Genomic DNA, 24,727 nt, shown 5'->3' with positions numbered 1-24,727 from the left:
GCAGCCTCCTATGGCCCTCACAAGGCTTAGGAATGCCCCCTGCATTTCCACTTGACCCAGCCTTCTTGAACAATGCCTAGTTGCTGAGCGTCCCTGTATTTCCTCAAAACAAACAGTCTGTAGCTCAGCTAGCAGTGAGGGGTAAGAGTCAAATAACTAACTTTTTCTCAAATGTTAATGGCTGACAAGGCAAATGTGACCTCCCTTACTTTATTTACTCTTCCTAGCTAAAAGCCATAAAACTCTAAAAGTGGAATTTTTGTCATCCCGCATAAAACAGGGAGGCTGTGTTGCCACCTTCCAAGAGTGGTCTCTGACCCCCAGGCCTAATTTTAGGTCAGGATGATGAATTGATCAGACTTTAAGCTTCTGCTCTCATCACATAATTTCCTTAAGCAGAGAATTTGCATCTCATCATCGTTGTCCCTGCCGGAAGCGGCAGAATGCCTTGTATGTCCTGCAAACAATTCTAGAAATACTTAGTGTCTGACTGCATTTCCAAGATACAGACGTGGGTTTTACTGGGCTTCATTCTTTTTTTGGAACCCACAGATTCTTTTCGAATGATTCCTTTCTCCCCCTTCTTCGTGAACATCAGGTAACCTGTGGCATCCACCTATGTGCTTTTTGGCCCACAAAAGCCTGGAGAAAGTGTGTGAGTTAAATTGATCCTAACGGAGGATAAAATAAGACAGACATCAAATCACATTCCTGTCCTGGGAAACTACCCCCCTCCACAACGTGCATATAATGTAATCAAGAGGCACAGACAGGACGGCTCACTCAGACTTTCTTCGTTGTGTTTGTGCTTAGTGGGTGACTTCAGTTTTGTATAACAGTGGGCTGATCTAATCTCATTTTTCATCCTTCTCAGAGCATCCTGGAGCTGGAGAAGGAAAGAATTCAACTCTTATGCAATAACTTAAACCAGTACTCACAACATATTTCTGTTTTTGGCCAAACCCTGACCACAGTGAGTAGTAAAGAATTCGCCATCTCTGGTATGCATGGTAAGAACTGGCGGGAAACATGTCCTCTGCAACCTTGTTCTGCTTTCCTCGGCATTGCAGTGCCACACGCAGATCCACTGCGCCATCGGCAAGATAGATGTCGAAAATGATATCCAGGCTCTCGTGGAAGAAACCGCAGTTTCATCTACAGAAAATAAATCTGAGTTCCTATTAACTGATTACTTTGTAAGTATGGGATGGAAGGAAGTTTCATTCATGGGAAACCTTAGTCATATACTGAGGGATTCATTTTGAAAAGAATTGAGAGCAATTGTAAAGGAAACAAAAATATTGACTTTTTCACAGTCCGTATAAATTTAAAAACTGTGTGGTTTACAGACTGGGCAATGCAAACCTGTCTTTGGTATTCTCTGCAAGGGAAGAACTCCAAACAGGGTTTTAGCCTGAATCTTTTTTTTTTTTTTTTTAAGGGAAATATTTTATTTCATTTACTTTTTTAATTTAAAAAATTTTTTTAATTTTATATTGGAACATAGTTGATTAACAACGTTGTGTTAGTTTCAGGTGTACAGCGAAGTGATTCAGTTATACATATACATGTATCTATTCCTTTATAAATTCTTTTCCCATTTAGGTTATTACAGAGTACTGAGCGGAGTTCCCTGTGCTATACAGTAGGTCCTTGTTGGTTATCTATTTTAAATATAGCAGTGTGTACATGTCAATCCCAAACTCCTGATCTGTCCCTCCCCCCAAGACTGAATCTTCACACTCTATAAATACTGTGTATCACATTGGTTTGTCTATTGCTGCATAACAACTTACCCCCAAACTCAACAGCTTGAAGCAAACATTTATTATCTCAGAGTTTCTGTGGGTCAGAAATCCAGGTGTGGGTTAGCTGGGTGCCCGAGTCCCACACAGGGCTGTAATCAAGGTGTCAGCTGGGACTGCAGACATCTCAGTGCTCTACTGGGAGATGATCCGCTTCTAAGCTCACTCACGTGGCTGATGGCAAGCCTCTGGTCCTGGGGAACGGTTTTAGCTGGAGATATCAGTTCCTTGCCGTGTGGGTCTCTCCATCTATGGAGAGCTCACAGCATATCAGCCTGCTTCCCCTGGAACTAGCAATGCAGGAGAGACAGAGCCAGAGTGTCCAAGATGGAAGCATAGTCTTTTATAAGCTAATCTCAGAAGTGACATCTCATCAGATTCTATTTGTTAGAAGCAAGTCAATAAACAGCCCACACTCAAGGGGAAGGGATCACACAGAGGCATGAATCTTAGGAGGTGCAAATTATTTTCTGGTCCTTGCCTTTGAAAAACTTTAACCTAATTAGAGGATTATATCTTTTCTTTTTTCTTCTGGTTTTATTGAGATATAATGAACATACAGCACTGTATGTTTCAGGTGTACAGCACTGTATGTTTCAGGTGTACAGCATAATGATTTGACTTACATACATCATGAAATGATTACACGAGTTTAGTGAACATCCATTCTCATATAGGTAGAACCTTAAAAAAATAGAAAAAAAAACTTTTTCCTTGTGATGAGAACTCTTAGGGTTTACTATCCTAACAGCTTTCATATATAACACACAGCAGTGTTCATTCTATTATCATGCTGTGCGTTACATGCCCAGTACTTACTTATCTTGTAACTGGAAGTTTGTACCTTTTGACCACCTTCATCCAATTCCTCCTCTCCCCAGCGCCCACCTCGGGTAACCACAAATCTGATCTTTTTCTATGAGCTTGTTTGTTTTTGAAGTATAATTGACCTACAACATGATGTTAGTTCCTGGACCACAATACAGTGATTCGATATTTCTATACATTACAAAATGATCACCATGATAAAGTTAGTTGTTATCTGTAACCCTACAAAGTTATCACATTATTATTGACTAATATTCCCCACAATGTACATTTCATACCTATGATTCATTTATTGTGTAACTGAAAGTTTGTACCTCTTAAATCTCTCTCACCTATTTCTTTCTTCCTCTACCCTCTCCCCGTCAACCACCTGTTTGTTCTCTATACCTATGATTCTGTTTTTGTTTAGTTGTGTTTGTTCCTTTGTTTTTTTAGATTCCACTGTAAGTGAAATCATGCAGTATTTGTTTTTCTCTGTCTGGCTTATTTCATTTAGAATAATACCTTCTAGGTCCATCCATGTTGTCACAAATGGCAAGATTTCATTCTTTTTTGTGGCTGAGTAATATTCCATTATATATATGACAAATCTTCTTTATCCATTCATCTATTGATGGGAACTTAGGTTGCTTCAGTATCTTGGCTATTGTAAGTAATGCTGCAATGAACACTGGGGTGCATATATCTTTTCAAATTAATGTTTTTGCTTTCGTCAGGTATATACCCAGGAGTAGAACTGCTGGATTGTATGGTAGTTTCCACCAACAGTGTACCACAGTTCCCTTTTCCCCATATCCTCACCAACACTTATTTGTTGTCTTTTTAATGATGGCCGTTCTGACAGGTGTGAGGTGATAGCTCACTGTGGTTCTGATTTGCATTTCCCTGATGATTAGTAATGTTGAGCCTCTTTTCATGTGCCTGTTAGCCATGTGTACGTCTTCTCTGGAAAAATGTCTATTCAGGTCCTCTGCCCAGTTTTTAATTGGGTTGTTTGGTTTTTTTGATGTTGAGTTGTATGAGTTCCTTGTATATTTTGGATATTAACCCCTTGTCAGATAAATCATTTGCAAATTTCTTCTCCCATTCAGTAGGTAGCCTTTTCGTTTAGTTGGAAGTTTCATTTGTGTTTTGTTGACGTTTCTTCCACTGTGCAAAAGTTTTTAGTTTGATGTAGTCTCATTTGTTTATTTTTGCTTTTGTTCCCCTTGCCTGAGACATATTCAAAACAAATATTGTTAAGACCAGTGTCAAAGAATGTTCTGCCTGTGTTTTCTTCTAGAAGTTTTATGGTTTCAAGTCTTACATTTAAGTTTTTAATCCATTTTGAGTTTATTTTATTAATTTTTTATTGAAGTATAGTTGATATATAATGTGTTAATTACTGCTATAAAGCAAAGTGATTCAGTTATACATATATATATATATATATATATATATTCTTTCTTTATGTTCTTTTCCATTATGGTTTATCATAGGATATTGAATATAGTCCTCTGTGCTATACAGTAGGACCTTGTTGTTTATCTAGTCTATATATAAAAGCTGACATCTGCTAACCCAAACTCCCACTCCATCCCTTCCCCATCCCCCTTCCCCTCGGCAACCACCAGTCTGTTTTCTATGTCCATAATTCTGGTTTTGTTGTTGTTGTTGTCAGTGTTTTTATTTTCTTCCAGTTTTTTCAATATATTTTTTTTACATCTTTATTGGAGTATAATTGCTTTACAATGGTATGTTAGTTTCTGCTTTATAACAAAGTGAATCAGTTATACGTATACATATGTTCCCATATCTCTTCCCTCTTGCGTCTCCCTCCCTCCAACCCTCCCTATCCCACCCCTCTAGGTGGTCACAAAGCACCGAGCTGATCTCCCTGTGCTATGCGGCTGCTTCCCACTAGCTATCTATTTTACGTTTCTGTTTTGTAGATAGGTTTATTTGTGTCATATTTTAGATTCCACATATAAGTGATATCATATGGTATTTGTCTTTCTCTTTCTGACTTACTTCACTTATTATGATAGTCTCTAGTTGCATCCATGTTGCTGCAAATGGCATTTTTCTGTTCTTTTTATGGTGAGTAGTATATACATTGTATATATGTACCACGTATTCTTTATCCATTTGTCTGTCAGTGGACATTTAGGTTGTTTCCATGTCTTGGCTATTGTGAATAGTGCTGCTGTGAACATAAGGGCGCATGTATCTTTTTGAATTACAGTTTTGTCTGGATATATGCCCAGGAGTGGGATTGCTGGATTATATGGTAATTCTATTTTTAGTTTTCTGAGGAAACTCTATACTGTTTTCCACAGTGGCTGCACCAACTTAACATTCCCACCAACAGTGTATGAGAGTTCCCTTTTCTCCACACCCTCTCCAGCATTTGTTATTTGTAGACTTTTTAATGATGGCCGTTCTGACTGGTGTGAGGTGATACCTCATTTTAGTTTTGATTTGTGTTTCTCTGATAATTAGTGATGTTGAGCATCCTTTCTTGTGCCTGTTGGCCATCTATATGTCTTCTTTGGAGAAATGTCTCTTTAGGTCTCCTGCCCATTTTTGGATTGGGTTTTTTGTTTTCTTGTTGTTGAGTTGTATGAGCTGCTTGTATATTTTGGAAATTAAGCCCTTGTCGTTCGCATCTTTTGCAAATATTTTCTCCCATTCTGTAGGTTGTTTCTTCGTTTTGTTTATGCTTTCCTTTGCTGTGAAAAAGCTTGTAAGTTTGACTAGTTCTCATTTGTTTATTTTTGTTTTTATTTCTATTGCCTTGGGAGACTGACCTAAGAAAACATTGGTACAATTTATGTCGGAGAATGTTTTGCCTGTGTTCTCTTCTAGGAGTTTTATGGTGTTATGTCTTATGTTTAAGTCTTTAAGCCATTTTGAGTTTATTTTTATATATGGTGAGAGAAAGTAATCCAGTTTGATTCTTTTGCATGTAGGTATCCAGTTTTCCCAGCACCATTTTTTTTTTTTTTTTTTTTTGTGGTACGCGGGCCTGTTCCTGTTGTGGCCTCTCCCGTTGCGGGGCACAGGCTCCAGATGCGCAGGCGCAGCGGCCATGGCTCACGGGCCCAGCCGCTCCGCGGCATGTGGGATCCTCCCGGACCAGGGCACGAACCCGCGTCCCCTGCATCGGCAGGCGGACCTCCAACCACTGTGCCACCAGGGAAGCCCCCAACACCATTTTTTGAAGAGGCTTTTTCTCATTGTATATTCTTCCTCCTTTGTCATAAATTAATTGCCATTCCAGAGGCTTATTTTGAGGACATTTAGGTGATTACTATCACATGACCTTCCTTGCTAAAAATTGATCAGTGTCCCTGGTCAGAGCCCAGACATCTTGCCTGTTTGCTCTCTTGGGCTAAATTCTTTATCTTCTTGGGTCAGGTCATGCCTCAAAGATTTTGTCCTTCACTCCCCTCTTGTTAGTTTTAATTGTAGTGTTCTAGATGCTGATCGTTAATTACCAAAATCTGCAGGAAAAACTCCTGGTTGCTCCTTCGTGGGCCCTCTGCTGTATTTCACTCAACTTCCAAGGTCCAGTCTGGGAGGCTCACCCCTCTCTCTGTGTAAAACTGGGCCACTGGTCATGTCCTCCTATAAAAGTATAGCCAAAACCAACATCCCAGGACCCCCACTCAGGGAACAAGAGATGAGGGGAGAGGGGAAGGCAGTTAGATCTGACACAATAATGAATTCTGACCGGCTTTCTCCTTCCCACCATCTAAACAGCAATAAGTGGCTGGCTGTTTCTTTAATTGAATCTTTTTTTCCGACCCTGGCAAAGGCAAAGCAAATTAGCAATAGCAATGTCTGTTAAAGCGGAAACAAAGGTAGAGATGGAAGTAGAAAGGAAGATTTGATTACATGGGGAAAGTACTTTTTTTTTTTTTCTTCCAAACCGTGTAGGTGATCACTGAGATGGGAAAATGTACAATAAAATATATCTATTACTTTCTTGTAAAAATGCCTCTATCAGCTAACCTGTCAATAAAATAAGGGTCATTCTCCTTGAAAATTTGACTAAGCTCCTATTGAAATGTAAAGAAGTAGCCACAATGGTTTATCTTATTTGATGAGCCCATGGGAATTTTTGGTTTCTATGCAATTTCAGTGCAGCAGAACTAACGACTATGTATCTGTTGTCTAAGAGAATGGACTGTATCTCCAAATGGATGAATAGGATTGTCCTAATATTCTTAAAGCAAAACACCTCCAAAATCTGACTTTATGGTCATTGGCAATAAGTGTAGACTGGCTTTTATAGAGTGCTATGAAATCTACATGGACGAGGGTAAGACAGGAGAACTATCTGAATGTGAATATTGGAGGGCTGGTGATCAGTGTGAAAAATATTTGTAAGGTTACTGTAAAGGCCATGTTCAAAAGATTGTATCTGCAGTTTAAATGCCTCCTTGGGTTTGATCTTCTTTCTGACAAATTTTTGAAAGAGAAGGACAAATTTAAGAAAGTTAACGACGGCAGTTTAATCTATCTCAAGTTGATCCAGTAGTGATCTATCCGTGGAAATACATTTGTGAACAATATAGGCATCCCCAGAGAAACCAAATGAAGTCTTGGACTGGCATGAGAGTCAGATTATGAGGTGCATTCCTCCAGCAAGGAAGGACTGAGGGTTGGACTGAAGCACCCTTGCAGTTCACTCGGAGCTCACCTGCAGAGGTAACGTCAGCTTGGGCCTCAGCCTCAGGCAGACATGTGAAGGAGTGGACTCTGGTGGAGAATTGGGAGTCACGGGAGTTGGGTTTCATCAGTAATTACTTACTAGCTGTTTCGTCTTGGGCCTTCATTTATTTCTGAGTGTCACAGGTAAAATGGGGAAAATAAAACCAATCTCGTCGAGTTGTTATAAGAATCACAAAGAGTCACATGTAATAAAGGATATAGAGAAAATTTTTATAATATATAATACACAGTATGTATATTAAATATTTTAGTCTCTACATTATATTTTTGTAAAGGCTGTTATTCTCTTTGCTCTAAATCTTCTCTTCTCTTTCTTCAGGACAGTCTATCTAAAGCTAATCTCTCCACCAATATTCAGGGTCCTCGCTTTTCTCCTTCCTACCAGATAAGTCCTGACTCCTGCACTTCCATCTTCAGTCATCAGTTTTCCCTTTCTCCAAGGTTTCTGTCCATCTACTGCACTTATGTGCAGCCACCTCCCAACCTGACCCTAACATCCTTTTTCTTTTTTCACATAAAGGTTTTAATCATTTTAAGTTGCATGTCACTGTAGGATATTTGCTTTGACTTGTTACTAGGCATTTAAACTGTGTCCTAACATCCTTTTTTTTCTTTCAACTCTGGAAATAATGTATATGAAAGCTCTGCTATTGTTAATGGTTCTCATAACCTACATGATAAAATCCCTACTTCAGCCTGAAAATCTGACCTAAACTACTTAGACAATTTTTTCTTCCACTACATTTGCTCAAGCAACTGGTCTGTTTATTGTTCCCCATACATTTCACACAACTCTCCCTCTGTCCTTTGCTTGTGCCATTTCTCCTGCAAGGAGTACCCTTTGCCCTCCTACCCCTCAACTAAAATGTGCTGGTTAAGTCAGCTAGTCTCCTTGAAGCTTTCATGCCCCTTCCCTTGGTGAGCCACATGCTCCTATGAAATAGCCATAGTAACGTTCACCCTCCAAGAATAATTTTTATCTATTAAAGAAAGTGCTCAGCTATGCACTTACAAGTTGTAAACGAGGAGCTGTCTTCTTATTCAGTAGGTCTAGAAAAGGTACACCAATCTGTAGAAAACCAGAGGTTACCCTGCTTTTATTTTTTTTTTCTTTTTTCTTCCATCAAGTTAAAATTGAATACAGTCAGTGAAAGTCTCAGTGCAACTAGGAGTAGCAACTCTTACTTTTTTCCCTTTAAATTGTTAAACTTCCTTTTTTTTTTCCTAAAGGAAGAAGATCCTAAAAATGCAATGAGTAAAGAGCGACAGGCATCTTCAATAAAGTCAAAACTGTTGAGACTGCAAAAAGATATTGAAAAAGCCTCGCGAGACCAGGAAGGTGTGTAATTACCTCTTTGACTGGCCTGGTAAGGGAAGTATTCTACTCGGAGGTTTCATCCAGAGTTAGGGTGATTCTGCTTTTGCTGACTGGTGCAGAGATCATCTCATTTAAAAGACCAGATATAAAACCTAATTTGTGTGAATAAAGAACAATGAAAAAGGAGAGAGCAAAAAAAATTGAAAATGACATTCTGGTCTGTGAGATCTATACAAGTACTATACCACCATTTCCAGAAGTGTAGCATTTTACAGTGTTCCTGAAATTGCCTGATATGAGGGACAATTTGTTTGGTTTAAAACACAGTAAACCTCCTGTGTACAAGGCTTTTCATTTCCTTGTGTTTATTTATTTATTTCCCCCATATTATTTTATTTTATTCTATTAGGGGGTGCTAATAGGTTGTTTTTAAATTTTTTAAATTTATATAAATTTTTTTAATTGAAGTGTAATTGACGTACAACACTACATTAGTTCTAGGTGCACAACATAATGATTCAGTATTTCTATACATTACAGAATGATCACCACTTGTTTGTTTCTTTTTAAACTAACTTCCTGAATGATGTGAAAGTCATTCAAATTAAATCCTATACTTAGACGTTAGGTATGTGAGAACGTGAAGCAGCTCTAAAGTGTTACAGGTAATAAAAACAACTCTACTTTTATGATTCTGATATGTAGAGCTTATTTTATGTGGACCAGAGAACCCTGTTGCAATGTAATACTTGATAGGAAATCCAAGAGAGCAAAATGTTTAGAAATGTAAATATCAGTGGAGGAGAGCTTAACATGGGGGTAAATGTTAGGAATCCACCGTGGAATGGGTCAACAAGGAGGATGCAAACTCTCATCTTGAAAAATAACAATCAAGACTCCTTAAGCACCTGCATTTCTCAAATCCCATTAAATGAAGGCACAGGTCACCCATTCTGTAAAATTTAGTAACAACTACACACAGAAACAGGCCCAGCCATTTGGGAAATGCTCCCGGCATCACTTCTGGGCTCAGGCTCCCTCCAAGTATAACCACCTGCCAGTTGTGTCCCACTAGGACCAGAGGAACAGAGACTGACAGCCTTATTTCACTTTCAGGCCTGGAACGAATGCTGAAAGCATACTCCAGCCACCCCTGCTTCTCAGACACAGAGAGCCAAAAAAGCACAGCAGCCTTAATGGACGAGGTAAACATTTGCAGAATGCCATTTCCTAGATTTAATGATGAAGGAGCTATTTTGGGAATGCTTGTTTTCTGGACCATTTGACCTCTGTTTGCCTTTCCTTTCTCATGACATAGAACAGTCTAGTCAGAGAGCTTGTACACTCAGCTCCTTGACAAGTGGTTTGAGGAATCTGGAAAAATCCAGCTACTTAAAAATGTTTGATTTAGTGTCCTCCCAGGGGGAAAAAAAACGTGCCTAAAATAGAATTCCCCCAAATAGAATCATTCAAGTAAGGTCTGAAGACCATGTGTACTTTACTCCAGTTAACAGATGTGACCAAAAACACAGCGTCTGCATTCAGAGAGGCCTGCATCTAGCTCTGCCTTTTACAGGGACCTGGGACAAGTTTAGTTTTCTCATCTTTAAAGAGGGATGTTGCTACCTAAGGGGTTTTGTGAGGATGATGCATTATTTAGAAAATGCTAGCACAGGGCACAGAGGAGAATTGAAATCCTGGTAATTATCATTGAGATGCTGTTTTCCATTCATCCTTGAGCTAACATCAGGGTCTTCCGAGTATAACAGGGGAAAGGAGAGATGTGGCCACACAGAAGGAAGATGGCCGACTGGGGTGTGAGGCAAGAGCTTCCAGGGAAACAAGGAAAAAAACTTCAGAGGCCAAGGTTGTTTTGAAGGAAGGGGGACATACTGTCAGCGGAGGGCAGGGAGAGGCACCACCGGGCCTTGTAGCTGAAAGGCTGGACTGCGGCAGCCCCGAGACATTTGTTGGGATTTGTGGGCAATGCAGCCTCTTCAGAAGAACCCACATTATAAGGGCAGTTAGTAAAGGCCCATGAATTTTAAACAGGAATAAAAATGAACAGATACTATGACGTATGTGTACAAGGTACAGGGTTTCTGCTGTGATTGGAGAGGAAGTTGACTGCGGTTAATCTGAGAAGAATTCAGGAAGAGATCAAAATTTTATCAATGTTTTGAAGGATCCAGGAAGCTGAACCAGCTTTCCTTACCTTGCACGTAGTCTAAACAACTCTCTTGTAAAAGTAGGTACCTAATAATTCTGTCCAAATGAGCAATTTCAATAGTTCTTTGGTAAAAGTAGACAGATGCAGCCAGGTACAGTTTATCTGTTGTTTTAGCAGTGGCTTCCTTTAATGAAGGTGGTGTTGCAGAAATAAACCTGACACTTTCTGTGAAAAGACAGGCCTGAATTCTGTTCACTTGGGAACAGAGGTCTAATATCCTTGCAGTGACATATGGCTACAATTTTTATAAAATTATAAAACAGGCTGTTAGACATTTTCTGTGACAGCATAAAATGTTTAATTAATTCGATGTAAATGATATTTACCAAAAGAAAGTCATATGGAGCATTTTATGATGGCATTAAGATTTATTTCTTTGGGTTCTTGCATAAAATTTTGTCATTGACATAGAACACGTTATTAGGATCATCTTGGTACACAACTGGCCTGATTCACACAGTGGAGGATGCAAGATGGGAGATGATCTGACCCCTGAATTTATGGTGTTTATGATCTAGTGATGGAGCAAATAAGAGCCTTCAAAGAGCAGGTGCCAAATATCCGTGTAATTCGGTCACGCACGTCTGCGTCTAATGGAAGGAAACTCATGATAGTGGTAGACTGATTTTGTGTTACGCAGAGAAGGTTTCTTGCAGGGAGAAGCTCTGTTTCACAGAAATGCTTCCTAATTCATTGACTCTTGGTTCTTGAAGTGCTATATTTGAAGCAAGAATGTTGGCAAGCCATATTCTCCGGGAAATTGTTGTGGAAACTGGAGGTATTTAGAGCAGATATTGTCTTTGGATACCAGAAGGAGCCCCACAGAGCAGAGAGACTTGATCTGTGATGCTCTCAAGTGCAGACTAGATCTAAGGCTAGAAGCTATGGGGGAACTTTTGATTTCATCCTAGCTGAGCCTGCCCACCATCCCACCTTGGATTGTTCCAAGGATTAGAGCCCTTCCCCATAGATTGGAGGTGTTTGGTCCATGGCTGTGACCCCCTGGCCGGGATGTTAGGATTAGGAACCCCCAGGCGGGAAGTGTGGAAAAGGGAGAGAGAATGGTGAGGAGAAGATTGGATAAGCAGACCCCTTCCAATATTTAGATTCTATGATTGGATTTACAACTTGACAGAGAAGTCATTATAAAGTTTCTAGCTCAAGGTCAAATCAGAACAGGAGAGACTAGGAGAATAGCTTTAGTTTCAGTCTTTATTTTTATATTCAAATACCCCAGAATATGGTTTCTAGTTTCCAGAAGTGTTACTGCAGACTTTCTGGGTAATATAAGACCTCACCTCTTCAAGAAACAATAACATAAACAACAAAACCCTGACTCACATCATTTTAGTTTGATTCTATTGATAAGAGTTCACTTCTGTTCTTTATGTTAAGTGCCCATGGCACCATTGCCTTTCTTCAAAGCCTTCCAAAAGCCTACCTTCTGCAATCAACACTTATTATTCTCTACCTCATTCCTCAGCAGAAATTCGAGTAAAGCGATTCATTGCCACAAAATGCTGAGTAATATACCTATCAAGGTTTCTGGTTTACCTTATTTATAAGGGTCTAGAATACGACACACTCAACAACTAAGGCTTTCCTCTAGACTACTTAAAGTGTCCATTGTTTTTCTCTCTTCAGCATTTTCTGCATATGAGTTGCAAATGAGTTGAATGTGTATTTTTCTGGACCTCTTTGTCATTTTGGAAGTTATCCTGATATCCCTTTACCCACGCAGTTGTGCCTCAAAATTTTCTAGAAGTTTACTCATATGGTCAAATGATGTATCCACAGAATAACTTGAAACTAATGCTTTTGCAAGCAAACGCCTATAAACTGTCATCCGTCTTAGCAGAACTTGAGCAAAGACCTCAACCCAGCCATGTCTGTAGTAACTCCATCTTCAAATGGAAAGAAAAGGTAAGCATTTAAAAGGTTGGCTATAATTTCTGGACTGGGCTTGCTGGGTGGAATGGCTTAAGGCAGCAACAGGCCAAAAAAACTGTTACGAATTATATATGCCATATGCTCAAATCCCCAGTTGCACAATTTTAAGATACATTTATTTATTTTTTGAGCACAGTAACAAGAGCTAAACACAAATGAATACATGCTTTGTATTCATATATAAATTAATGAGTTAAAAACACTTTGGGTTCCTTCTTCCTTCTCATACTTCTCACTTTATCCTTTGAACATGCTGTTATAGTAAAATTTCTATTAAATGAAAATCTTAGTATTCATACAGACCTGAATTGTAAGATTTTGTGATATGCAGTAGTCTCATCCATTTAACATAGTACATAATGTAGAGAATGCGTGTGCACAATTTGAAAAATTCACACACATGAATTTTCCCAGTGTTACACTCTAGGAATTGATGAGCGTGTGAATATACACAGGTAGCTGTTTTCCATTTCCTACAAGAAGAAGGAGCTGTAACCACCTTGTGATGAAGGGACAGTTTTCTTTCTAAGAGACTCCAGCTCTAAAAGGGTCTCAGTCATTTACATAGAGTTATGATCATTTCACTTGCTTTAAAACCAAGTTGAATTTGTAGAAGTAATGCTGGAAATGTTACTATTTGGCCTAGGGGTACAGGTCAGAATTGCAAATACAGGCTATAAAATATGGTAATTGTCTAATTCTGAAAATATTAAGGTCTCAGAAACAAGAATGTGCTAGAGTAGGGTTTAGGAATGTATTGAATTTTTTCTTTATACCCTCCTCCCAACAATTGAAAAACGAATTCCTGAGGAAAACAGCTGCAGAATAGTTACTTTTCGCAAATACTTTTGATGACAATGTTGTAAAAAATGACTTTTTTTTTTTTTTTAACTATTCAAACAGCAGCAGACACATAGTTCTGTAAAAATATCTCGGCCTTTTCTGACAAAGAGATTAGAGAATGTTGTGAGCAGGTCATCTTCTGGTGGGCAGAGAATTCCAAGTTCTTCATCTACAGGTAATCTCATGCCCAGAATAATTTGGGGCTGGGTCCTATCAGTAAAGCACATTGCCAAAATAATATTTTATTTTCAGAGCCACATTGACATAAATCGGCTCAAAGAAATTTACGTTTCAACTAGGACTGATTAATTTGTTAAAATGTGTAGCTTTCTGTGCAAATGTCATCCAGAAGGTGGGAAGGACTCAAGAAGACTGGAGGGTTGGGAAAAGAATTCTGTAATATGAGAAGGTACCTCCAGTCACTGGCCTCCATGTTATTCAGACAGCCTGCAGTTTGCTGTCCACACACTCAGCCTGGAAACATTGGGAGGACTCTACAGTTTTGTCTCCACAGACTCCTCCAAATTGCCATGCAAATCCCAACCTCTTTTCAGGAAACACGGTGATCCCAAGGCCTACCCGCCCCCAGTGTTCAGCCACCTGACTTTGGTCATTTTCCATCCACACCCCCACTGCCTTTTACCTTTCAACACACACACACACACACACACACACACATATACATGCAAGCACCTGTCATCCGTCATTGTTCAACTATAGTTACCATAACATTGACTCTCTAGATTCTTGATTAGAACTTGGCAAAAAAGTTTCAATCAAACCCAGGCCATTGTAGTCCACATGGTATGTTAAAGACTCGTGGTTGCATCATTGAGAAACAGTTCCCTAAGTACCTGGGGATGATGGAGGAAGCACCTGCTCCAAGTGTCTCCTATCTATTCCTGATTGGCAAAACTGGTGCTGGTTTTCCAAAACATGAATACAGTTACCACACAGCTTAGCTAACTGATGTTGATTAAGTTCACGTGGGAAACAGTTTAAAATTGTCCTCATTATTAATACTACAGTAACTTTTTGTCCAGACTTACTTTCTATGTTAGAGCTTTTGATTATGTAATATACACAGTTCGTCCACATAGTATGTACATCAGAAATGGTTACTGAATCAGAGAATGAATGTTATATACAATTATAAACTTTCCTTTTGGGAAGATTTCAGTATATTTAAGCTCTGCACTACACGGCTGAAAAACTAGACCACTGCCCACCATGTTCATCTTGCCTACTGACCCAGCATTAGTCATTATAACTTGATCCAACTTTCAGCCTCCGGTGTGACCCAGCTCGGCAATGGGCTTTGCAAGGCCTTATATTCTTTCCAAGCCAGGCAAGATGACGAACTGAATTTGGAAAAAGGTAAGAATCATTCTCAAATAGTTGAATTGCCTTCCCATATTGAAATTTTTAACTTGAAAAAAACTCTTGTCTTAGCCTTAAAAGTTATTACCAGGTCATGCATTCATAGCCTGGCTGTTATCAGACTAAGTTCAAATCTATTATTTGACTGACTACTTATTCTTTGGTTTCTTCTTCCCTCTTAGATGTTTGCTGAAGAACAAAGATAAATAAATAAATAATTGCAGTTTGTCTTAAAAACAAGGATATGTATTACTCTTAACCAAATGAATATCTCTTATATATTAATTTTTTGTCAAAGTATAATTGATTTGCAAGGTTGTGTTATTTTCAGGTGTATGGCATGGTGGTTCAGTTACATATACATGTATATATTTATGTGTGTATACATGTATAGATATATATACACACATATATAAGTATACATCTGTATATATACACACACATACATGTTCTTTTTCAGATTCTTTTCCATTATAGGCTATTACAAGATATTGAATATAATTCCAGGTGCTATACAGTAGGTCCTTGTTGTTTATCTCTTTTATATATAGTAGTGTGTATATGTTAATCCCAAATTCCTAATTTATCCCACCCCCCCTTCCCTTTCAGTAACCATAAAATTGTTTTCTATGGAAAAAAAAAAGTTATTACCAGGTCAAAGCAGTTCAGGTTTATAATCACTCTTCTTAGAAGATAAAGCACATCAAAAAGAAAGCTCACATGATAAAAATAGCTAACACATATTTGGTGTTTACTAGGGGCCAGACATTGCTCCAAACACATTGTCCAATTTAATATTCCTAAAAAACGTTTGAGGTTGGTATTATTTATGCCCATTTTATGACTGAGGCGACTGAGGCACAGAAGGGTTAAGTACTTTGGCTAAAGTCACCAGCAGTAGTGGCACAGGATTTGGACTCAGAAACTCAGAGTCACGCTCTTAATCACAGTGCTCCATTGGGGTAGAACGTCAGTAATGGAAAGTTATCAGAGAGGTAGCCCCACCTTTTTCCTTTTCAGAAAGTTACTCATACAAGAATGTGAAGTGACTTCCTCTCATGGCTTAGTCTAGGTGCCAGTTCTAAACCCGGTCAAAGGACTCCCAGCTTAATATTTCTCACACTTCTCTCTCAAAAAAGGGTTTTATGCCCAATTAAAGGAATCAGACCCCCTTCTTTGTGTCACAGATTTTTGTTTAACGTGGAAAGGTTATTATATGATGGATGGTGTAGACCCCAAGATTATTAAACAAGAAAAAGTCACCAGCCTCAACTTTCTCTGTCTGTCCAATTATCAACCACATTTGGATGGTAAGCTAAGGCAGGGATCTGGAAATGAAATGGTTAGTGAGAAAGAATTGTGTCATAGGAGAAAATTTATAATCCATGACCAGGACATGGTGCCCAGAACCAACAGAAAGTTGAGATGGATTTTGCAGCCAAACAACAGGGATACCATGTATTTGCTATTGGTTCATAGGTGCTTCCTTTTCAGTTTGCCAGTCAGAGTTCTCCAGGCAGTTACTTTTCCTTGTAGCTCAGACATAAGTAAAGACAAGAAAAAAGGAAAGTAGACTCTCTCCTGCATGCATCTTAAGTCAATGTTGCCTTTAATTTAAAAGTTTTCAGTGTTATAGAAGTCAGTTCATTACTCATCATGTCATCCTAAGGCTACCTACACCAGTGAGTAAATGAAATGCAGTAGTCCCACTTTCCATATGAATTAAAACGCACACAGATGCCACCTAGAACCCAGGGTCCTGAGTCTGAGTTACATAGTTAACACAAATTGATCATCTTGTCTTCAGTTCTGTTGGTTGCAAAGCCTACTTATACATTATATCCTGTGGGTTCTTTAAATGGAATGAATTCGTTGGAGGCTTAGGGAAGCTGGTGATAAAATTTTAAGTTATTCGTTTGAATTCCCATAGTAGGCTGTGTCAATCTACTGACCTGAGAGAACTCATTAGATGGAGACCTTAGCCTGAGAATGATCTCCTGCAAGAATAAATAGTGATGTGACTAAGGAGAGATAGAAGGGGGATCAATGGTCTCCTCTGCCTTAGAAAGAAAATTACTGGGGAGAAGAATGAAAGAAAGAAAGACTGAAAATGACCTCATGATGATGCTTAAAGATCAAGTAGCTCTTGGATCCTTAAGGAAGTGGATATTTCCACTTTGATGTACAGGAAGCAGCCAGAGAGAAAGGACTCTCTCTTACAAGACAGGGAATAATGTGTTTTTTTTCTTTTTAATAGAGAATTAGAGAAGAGCCATGGGTTTCCTAGGAATTCTGTTTATTTGAATCATTGCTTTAAAGGAGTATTTTCCTCAAATTGATATTTTATTCAAATTATCTACATTGTTGAATAGGGAGTTATATTGTCATGCAAAGCTGTGAGTTGGAACTTTGGACTCTGAAGCTGGCTCATATAATGGAGAGAAGCTGCCTCGATCTAAAGAAAAGTCTGGAAGCTTGAGACATACTCTTAGTAGTCAACACACCAAACTATTTTGGCCACCAACATGAGGAACCCTTAAAGCACAGACACCAAGAAAGAGTTTGGGGATGACCCATCGCCTCTATCCAAAGTGAGCCAGGCAGCACGAGGACATAGGATCCAAAGTGATTTTGTTTTTAATCCAACTATTTTATGGCACAACTTGTTGTCCATTACCTTACTCTTTTTAATATTCTCTGCATTCTGCCTGCTTTGTGCAGAGGTGGTCAATAAATTTTGCTTCATCTGAATCACATGCAGAAAAATGATGCCACCAAGTAACTCCTTGAAAGCAGGATCGATCTCCTTAAAAACTGTCTTACTGATCAGACTCGGGCACATGCTTAAGTGCAGAAACCCACTTGTTTAACTATATGTATGTGCATTTTTACAGGTGACATTGTGACTATACACAAGAAGAAAGATGAAGGATGGTGGTTTGGTTCTTTAAAGGGAAAAAAAGGCCATTTTCCTGCTGCTTATGTGGAGGAACTCCCTTCAAATGCCGGGGACACATCTTCACAAGCGTAAGCAAGATTCTGAAGGCATCGCCTTACACTCTGTAAATTATACAATGTGGTGCAAATAAAGACAAATGCTGTGATCTTCTGTCTTTCTAACTGGGTGATGGTGATGTGACCTGCATGTCACAGTGCTTTGCACTTCATTCTTTGAAAGAGTCAGAAGATTGAGAGTAAAGGGAGGTGGGAAAGAGGCCTGATGGCTCCTAGAGTTTTCTAATTCTAAGAGACCCTAGAGATAACCTAATACAGCCTCTGCTCACAGAGAGAGAGAAAACTGAGTCCAGGGCAGTTCAGCCTGAAGTCAGTCTTCTGGTAGCACAACAGAGATTAGGACACAGATGTCTTTTTTCCTGGGGTCTTGGGTGGAAATAGCCACAGTAGGCCCACAAGAGGTCGAGCAGTGTCAGGGAGATGGGGAAGAACACAGATCAAGTCCAAGAAGAGCTTAGCAGAGACAGGCAGGCAAGGCACCAGTGAGACAGACCCAGGTTAAGGACGTTAGAATAAAGGACCAGGAGCCAAGGCAAAGAGGCGGTGTGGTCGGAAGAGAGGGTGGTAGACGAGGACCATGTACCGGGCAGAGGATTTCAGGGTAGAATGGAGTACCATCCTGAGCCAATGACCTTCTGAGGTACCCTCTACCCACAACCAGAACTGCTCTTAGAGTGAGGTCAAGTGTGAGCCAGAGACGGCTGGGGATCAGAGGATAAGAGCAAGGCAGATAGGAAAAGGTTAGGAAGGAGACAGTGCCAGAAATTTCATGCCTCCTTGCCCACTTGGAAACTTCATACGCCAATTCAGAAACCAGGAATTCTGCACTTCCCTTCCAGGTCACGATGAAAGGAATACCCTAAGCAACTTCCTAGTGAAAGACACTTTAAGTGCTAATGAGTCTCTAGTTTGGATGGAAAGTTCTAGAAACTAGCATTTACTTGTCAAAATGGAAAATTTAGAGAGATTTATGCTGCTTCCTCAAATGCCCTATAACGGGAAAAGGTTGAGAATGAGAAGGTTCCCCTCTTCCCGAGGGGAACATTTTAAAATGAAGAGAAGTGGTACAGCAGCATCTTTCAGAAAATGACCTAAGTCAGTCTGGAGACCACACTCTCCATTGAATGGAAGGTCAAGGTACTGATGATAATACATCTGGGCAGATTTACTTTTGTGCCAAATAGACAGTCTGGCATTAAAGGAGTAATTAAAACCCATTCTATTACTCTCCTGCCCCCTACCTCTGTTTATTTTTTTTATCCTGTCAAATTTTATATTTTCACAAAGGAAATTTTCAAACCAAGGTACATATATTTTTTTATACTCTGCACCATTACACTCCTATAGCAGGATATAACGAACACATAGAGATATTTATAGATACAGATACCAGACCCGAAGGAGCACAAGTAAAATTTGTTATGTGAGACATAACTTACAGCCTAGAACAGATCAGAAGTTTTAACGTCATCCTTAATGGTGTATTAATGAAGACTTTCCACACGTAGGAAGTAGGCTGAATAATAGGCCATTAGACCATGAACTGAGATTTTGAATTTACATTTCCTCTTCATCTGACTTCTTTCCATTAAGCCTTGATGGATAAAAAAATTGTATAGCAATTGACTGTAGCCTACACTCGATCATTTGTATAGAGAAAGTGATGATAATGGTGGTTGGGCCCTGAAACTCTTTGGAAGTAATTTTCAAAGAAGGGGGGGGGGCCTCTCTTTCTTCATAAAGCAGTTTTACTTTGTAAAGACATAAATGGTTTTCCTGGTTTAAAATGTTGCTGCAAATCCTTTTTGCATCTGTGATATGTAATTTTTAAACTTCAAAGAAATACTATAGTCTTAAACCAAATAAAAATACAAATATTGTTGGGGATAACAGACTTGGATATCTTTTTAGAAGGGGAAGAACTTTCTGGCAGGACAGGTACGGATGGTACTCCTTAGATTTAGGTAAAAATTAAGTGCATATTGGTAAGAATAATGATGTGCCCAAGTCTTCCACAGAGACTAAAATAATTTTTAATATGAATACTTTTAAACGTTTAATTGGGCTTTCTTAATTATACTCCACTAGGCAGTTTTCATATGTCAGAAAGTTTTTAGCAACATTAACAACCTGAAATATAGGCAGTAGAGGGAGGTCTGAGCCAGATTTTCACTAAAAATATCAAAAGCATTACTCTGTCTTCTTTCAGGTAGAGTAAAAGCTTACTATCCATTATCCTGTCAACCAGAAAGATTAATTTTTTTTTGCATTTTCAATTACTCATAATAATATTCACAATGAATATTATGATCCATTTGGATCCATCAAAAAGTAATACAATATTTAGTTTGGGTTAAATTTTATTGTACAGTATCTTTAGGCTTTAACTGATTAGTAATTGGAGCATAATGTAACTTGTTCCAGCTTCCAAGAAAAAGTCTCCCCTCCCCCAAAGTCTTGATGGCCTTGGGGGTAATCAGCCTAATTTGGAGAATCAAAATAACAACACATCCCATTGCCTGTGGCAATGTTAGTAGGAAAAATGTCTAACTCAGGGAAGATGGGCCTGGGGGCAGGGGATCACGAGAAGGTGGGATTTTGAAGGGCAACAGAAGTTACCATACAGAGTGGCTGGGGCACTATCACTCTGTCACTTCAATACTAAAAAGACAATGAACCCTTTTCCTCAGAGAGCCCTTAGTCTCTCTTCTGAAAGGGAAACAGACCAGTAAACACAATACACTGTGATAAATGCTATAACAGGAGTATATCAAGAAGGTTATGAGAACATTTAGGAGGGGCATTAATTAGGATCAAGGAAGTCAGGGAAAGTCCAAACTGAGCAGGAGTCAGGCAAGTGGGAAGGGTGAGGTGGATGCTGTGGGCAGATAAGAAAGTACTGCACGTAACCCCTGGAAAATACACACGTAAAAAACTGATTACATACGAGGCCACAAAGTAAGACTCTAGAAACTGTGTGACCACAATGTAAGTTAGAAATCATTAAGAAAAGGTTAAGTGAAAAAACCCTGTGTGTTTGGAAAACACATATGTATGTGTCCCTGCACACATACAAATGCACATGTGCACACACTTCTAAATAACACATGGACAAAGAATAAATCTTAATGGAAAATTTTAAATGTTAGAAATAAAAAATAAGAAAGTTACTACGTATTAAAACCTGTAGTTTCAGGAAAGCAGCTTAAAAAAAGTACTATAAGAAAAAGGAGAAAGGCTAAAATTAATGAATTAAGCATCCTAATTATGAATTTATGAAAACATCAGAAACAACCTAAAGCAAATAAAAGAAATGAAAAAGATCAGAAATTAATGAAATATAAAACAAAATAAGGGGTTGAACAAAGCTATCCATTGGTTCTTTGAAAGGATTAATCAACTGAGCAAACCTCTAGCAAAATTAAGAAAGGCATAAATAAATATTACTTCTAAGAAAAAAGTAGACATACTACAGATGCAGTAGATATCAAAAACTAAAATTATATATTATCAACAACTTTATACCAATTAATTTGCAAAAAATGTCAGCAAAAGAGATAAACTTCTCAAAAACATATGCCTTATCAAAACTCAGGAAGAAATAGAATAACTGAATAATTCAGTAACTATTAAAAAAATGTAACGAGCATTCTAAAAACATCTTCCTACAAAGAAAACACAGGCCCACATAGTTTTATATGTGAGTTCAAAAACAGGAAGTCTTATTCAAACTTTTTGAGGAAACAGAAAAAAAGGAACACATCTCAACTATTTTCAAGGGTCTAGGACCTAGGATAACTGTGACTCCAACATCCCATGAAGTTTATACAAAGGAAAATTAAAAGCCAATCTAATTCATGGCTATAGAGGTAAAAATTTAAAACAAAAGTTTCACAAACTGAATCCAACGTTATTAAAAACGAAACAAAACAAAAAGGATTGCACACCATGACTAAGTTGGATTTATTCTAGGAAGGCAAGTTTAATTCAACTTCTTTTTTAAGCCTATTAATATAAATCTCCTCATTAGCAGATACAAGGTGAAAATCTATAAAGATACAGAAAAACATGATAAAATCCAACAAACATTCATGATAATTACTTTTAGTTAACTGAAAATAGAAGAAAACTTTCTTGGCCTGGTCAACAAAAAAGAAAACAGCAAGTTTGGGAAACTACACATAGTGCAGTCTGGCCTGATAGAAAATTGATGCTCAGAAGATTAAATGACTTGCCTAACATCATGTATCAATTCTAATAGTAGAGCAAAGACGGGACCACATCTTAATCCTCAAATCTTTCTACATTACCAATGTTGGAGCCAGAAAGCAGAATTTTTCACAAAAAAAAGAGTATTCAAGATTTACCATTATACCGATTACATTTATTTGATCTAAAATATTGCCACTTTCTGAATTTTTGTAAAAATCTATCCAACTGAGTAAAATAACTTCATCCCTGAAGTTTTTCCCTTTGTTGGACCTTAGCTTCAGCAGCTACCTCCAGCTTGCTTGGTTGCTAAGGGAAAATGATAACATGTGTCTAAACTCCAAACATTCTTCACATATTTCACCATACATTGTTCACACTTCACACTACAGTATGTTTAACAATACCAAGAAAGGAGCTGATTTAAACAGCTCATATACTCTCCAGTTTACTTACTTAACTGATGTACTCTCTTTCTACTTAGATGAAACCCTTGTCTTTATTCAGAAAGAGTCTTATTCTCAATTAGCTTTGTCATTTAGTCAAGAATTGCCGGCAGAAATATCTTTACCTTCTAAGAATTTCTGGACATCTCAGCAACATGCTTGTAGGTATTACTGAACAAGTCAGCTCCTTTTCAAAGATGTAATTTTAATTTCCCATTAAATAATCCCATATTGAGTCTAGAAATGTGTTCGACATTAACAAATACTTACTAAGCTTCTACTATGTGTTAGATACTATGCTAGAGTGATACTAGGCACTTCACTGTCATGGTACACAAATTAAAATATAACTAATTGTCTCTGTACAAGAATCCTCTGAAGTGGAAGAGAAGCAACACATTCTAATCCTCATTACCTGGGAAATCAAAACTTTAAATCCACTAGCAGTACATTTTAGCAGATTTTGTGCTGATTCTGTTTTTTTAACTTAATTAGTGATTGAGTTTAATTTTAGAGGGCTTGTTGTTCCATTTTATTACAAAATGTGGAATAGGTTAGTCCACGCGATTTGGATTCCAGTTCAGTTTTACTACTTGTGTGCATTTGTTTCCCATTTAAGAAAATCTCTTACCTATGTATCTTGTGCTTTATTTCCGTACCAGTAAGACTGTAAATGCTTAAAAGTATTATTTCTTATTTACAACATAGCATCCTAAATAAAATGGATAGAGCAAATTTAATGGAATAGCTTGGTTTACCTTTCACATGTATTCAAAGCGCAATTTTCATAATGTATCAAACTTTAAAATTTAAGCTAATATACTAATAATGTTGACTCCAGAATATTCCTAGGTTGGCACAGAGCAAACCTCAAAAATTAGGGCATTTATATTTGATTGAACAGATAAAGACTTACGCATAAGTCAACAGTCCTCCATCCACCATTTCCATAAAGACCTGGGTTGATAAGTGCAGTCTGAATACCTAGAGATGGTTCTCAGTGAGTCACTTGGGTTCTGAAGGCCAGGTACTAAGGATCCAGACAAAACATATTCCCCTGTTTTTTTTTTTCTTAATCATTATACTTCTATAGAAACAAAAAAGCAAAATTATATTACAAAAATTCAAATTTGTAAAAAAAAAAACAAAAAAATTCAAATTTGTATAGAATCTTTGTTAAGAACTCTGTCTTCACATACTTTCTCTGCAATATAGCATAGAAAGGCATAAGGTAGAGTCTAGGTGAAGTTCATGGGTTAGGTGCCAGACTGCCACCTGGGTTTGAATCCCAACTCTAACACTTCCCAGCTATCTGACTTGAAGTTACTTACACTCTCTGTGCCTTGGATTCCTTATCTGTAGAACTAGGTTATGGATAGTACCTACCTCACAGGTTGTTGAGGGAATATAAATGAGGTGACATCTGTAAAGGGCTTAGAACAGTGCTGGGCACATAAGAAGAGTTAAGAAAGTACTATTATTCTAAGGTGGCCAACCCTAACCAATTCCCAATTCCACTTTTAGAATGAATCAACTTTCCAGGTGAGAAAACAAACTGATACAAATTTCTATGGCTTAAGGCCCTTTGTTTGGTATGAGAGTGCACTTTATTCATACGTCTGACCTTGGATCCCAGCTGCAAAGCTGGTTCCTATGCTATCCTTTTGTGACTTTCCTGCTACGTGGTCTCATTCAGATGTCTTGTCCCACCTCCACACCCCAGTTAGAAGAAGTGAAGAATGGTGGTCCTTGAGGAGAAATGGACCTAAGTGCGGAGCTACCCATTTAGTCTCTCATCCCCCGTCTTCATTTCTCTAACTTGCAGGTGAAGAGGATCTTTCAGAATCAATGCCTCGTGCCTTCTCGCTGTATGGTTCAAAACACTGTATCAAGAATTTGTGGTATGAGACATGGTTTTCCTCTAGTTTCAATGAATAAAAACATTTTCTTAAGTTCTGTTTGTTCCTTGAGAATATATTTCAAG

The 24,727-nt window shown here is 38.3% G+C and overlaps 1 protein-coding gene across 2 annotated transcripts in view; it reads left to right on the top strand.

The window, feature by feature from the left end:
• NOSTRIN (nitric oxide synthase trafficking) overlaps positions 1–22,346 on the top strand; it is a 67,661-nt gene extending 45,315 nt beyond the window's left edge. Inside the window, exons 9-16 of one of the 2 annotated variants that reach the window (XM_027129103.1) lie at positions 875–973; positions 1,071–1,196; positions 8,583–8,691; positions 9,787–9,875; positions 12,698–12,823; positions 13,754–13,868; positions 14,981–15,070; positions 17,968–22,346. In XM_027129103.1, the coding sequence (XP_026984904.1) occupies positions 875–973; positions 1,071–1,196; positions 8,583–8,691; positions 9,787–9,875; positions 12,698–12,823; positions 13,754–13,868; positions 14,981–15,070; positions 17,968–18,104 (891 nt within the window). In that variant the 3' untranslated portion in view covers positions 18,105–22,346. The remainder of the gene's footprint in view (positions 1–874; positions 974–1,070; positions 1,197–8,582; positions 8,692–9,786; positions 9,876–12,697; positions 12,824–13,753; positions 13,869–14,980; positions 15,071–17,967) is intronic. The other variant, XM_027129112.1, reaches the window with a different exon arrangement.
• The last annotated feature ends 2,381 nt before the right edge of the window (positions 22,347–24,727 follow it).

This window comes from Aethalodelphis obliquidens, unplaced genomic scaffold, assembly GCF_003676395.1.
Source record: "Aethalodelphis obliquidens isolate GAN/ISIS:26980383/991018 unplaced genomic scaffold, ASM367639v1 scaffold2, whole genome shotgun sequence".
Taxonomy (NCBI): Eukaryota; Metazoa; Chordata; class Mammalia; order Artiodactyla; family Delphinidae; genus Aethalodelphis; species Aethalodelphis obliquidens.
The sequence above is the reverse complement of the archived record's forward strand: the minus strand, read 5'-3'. Positions and strand labels throughout refer to the sequence as shown.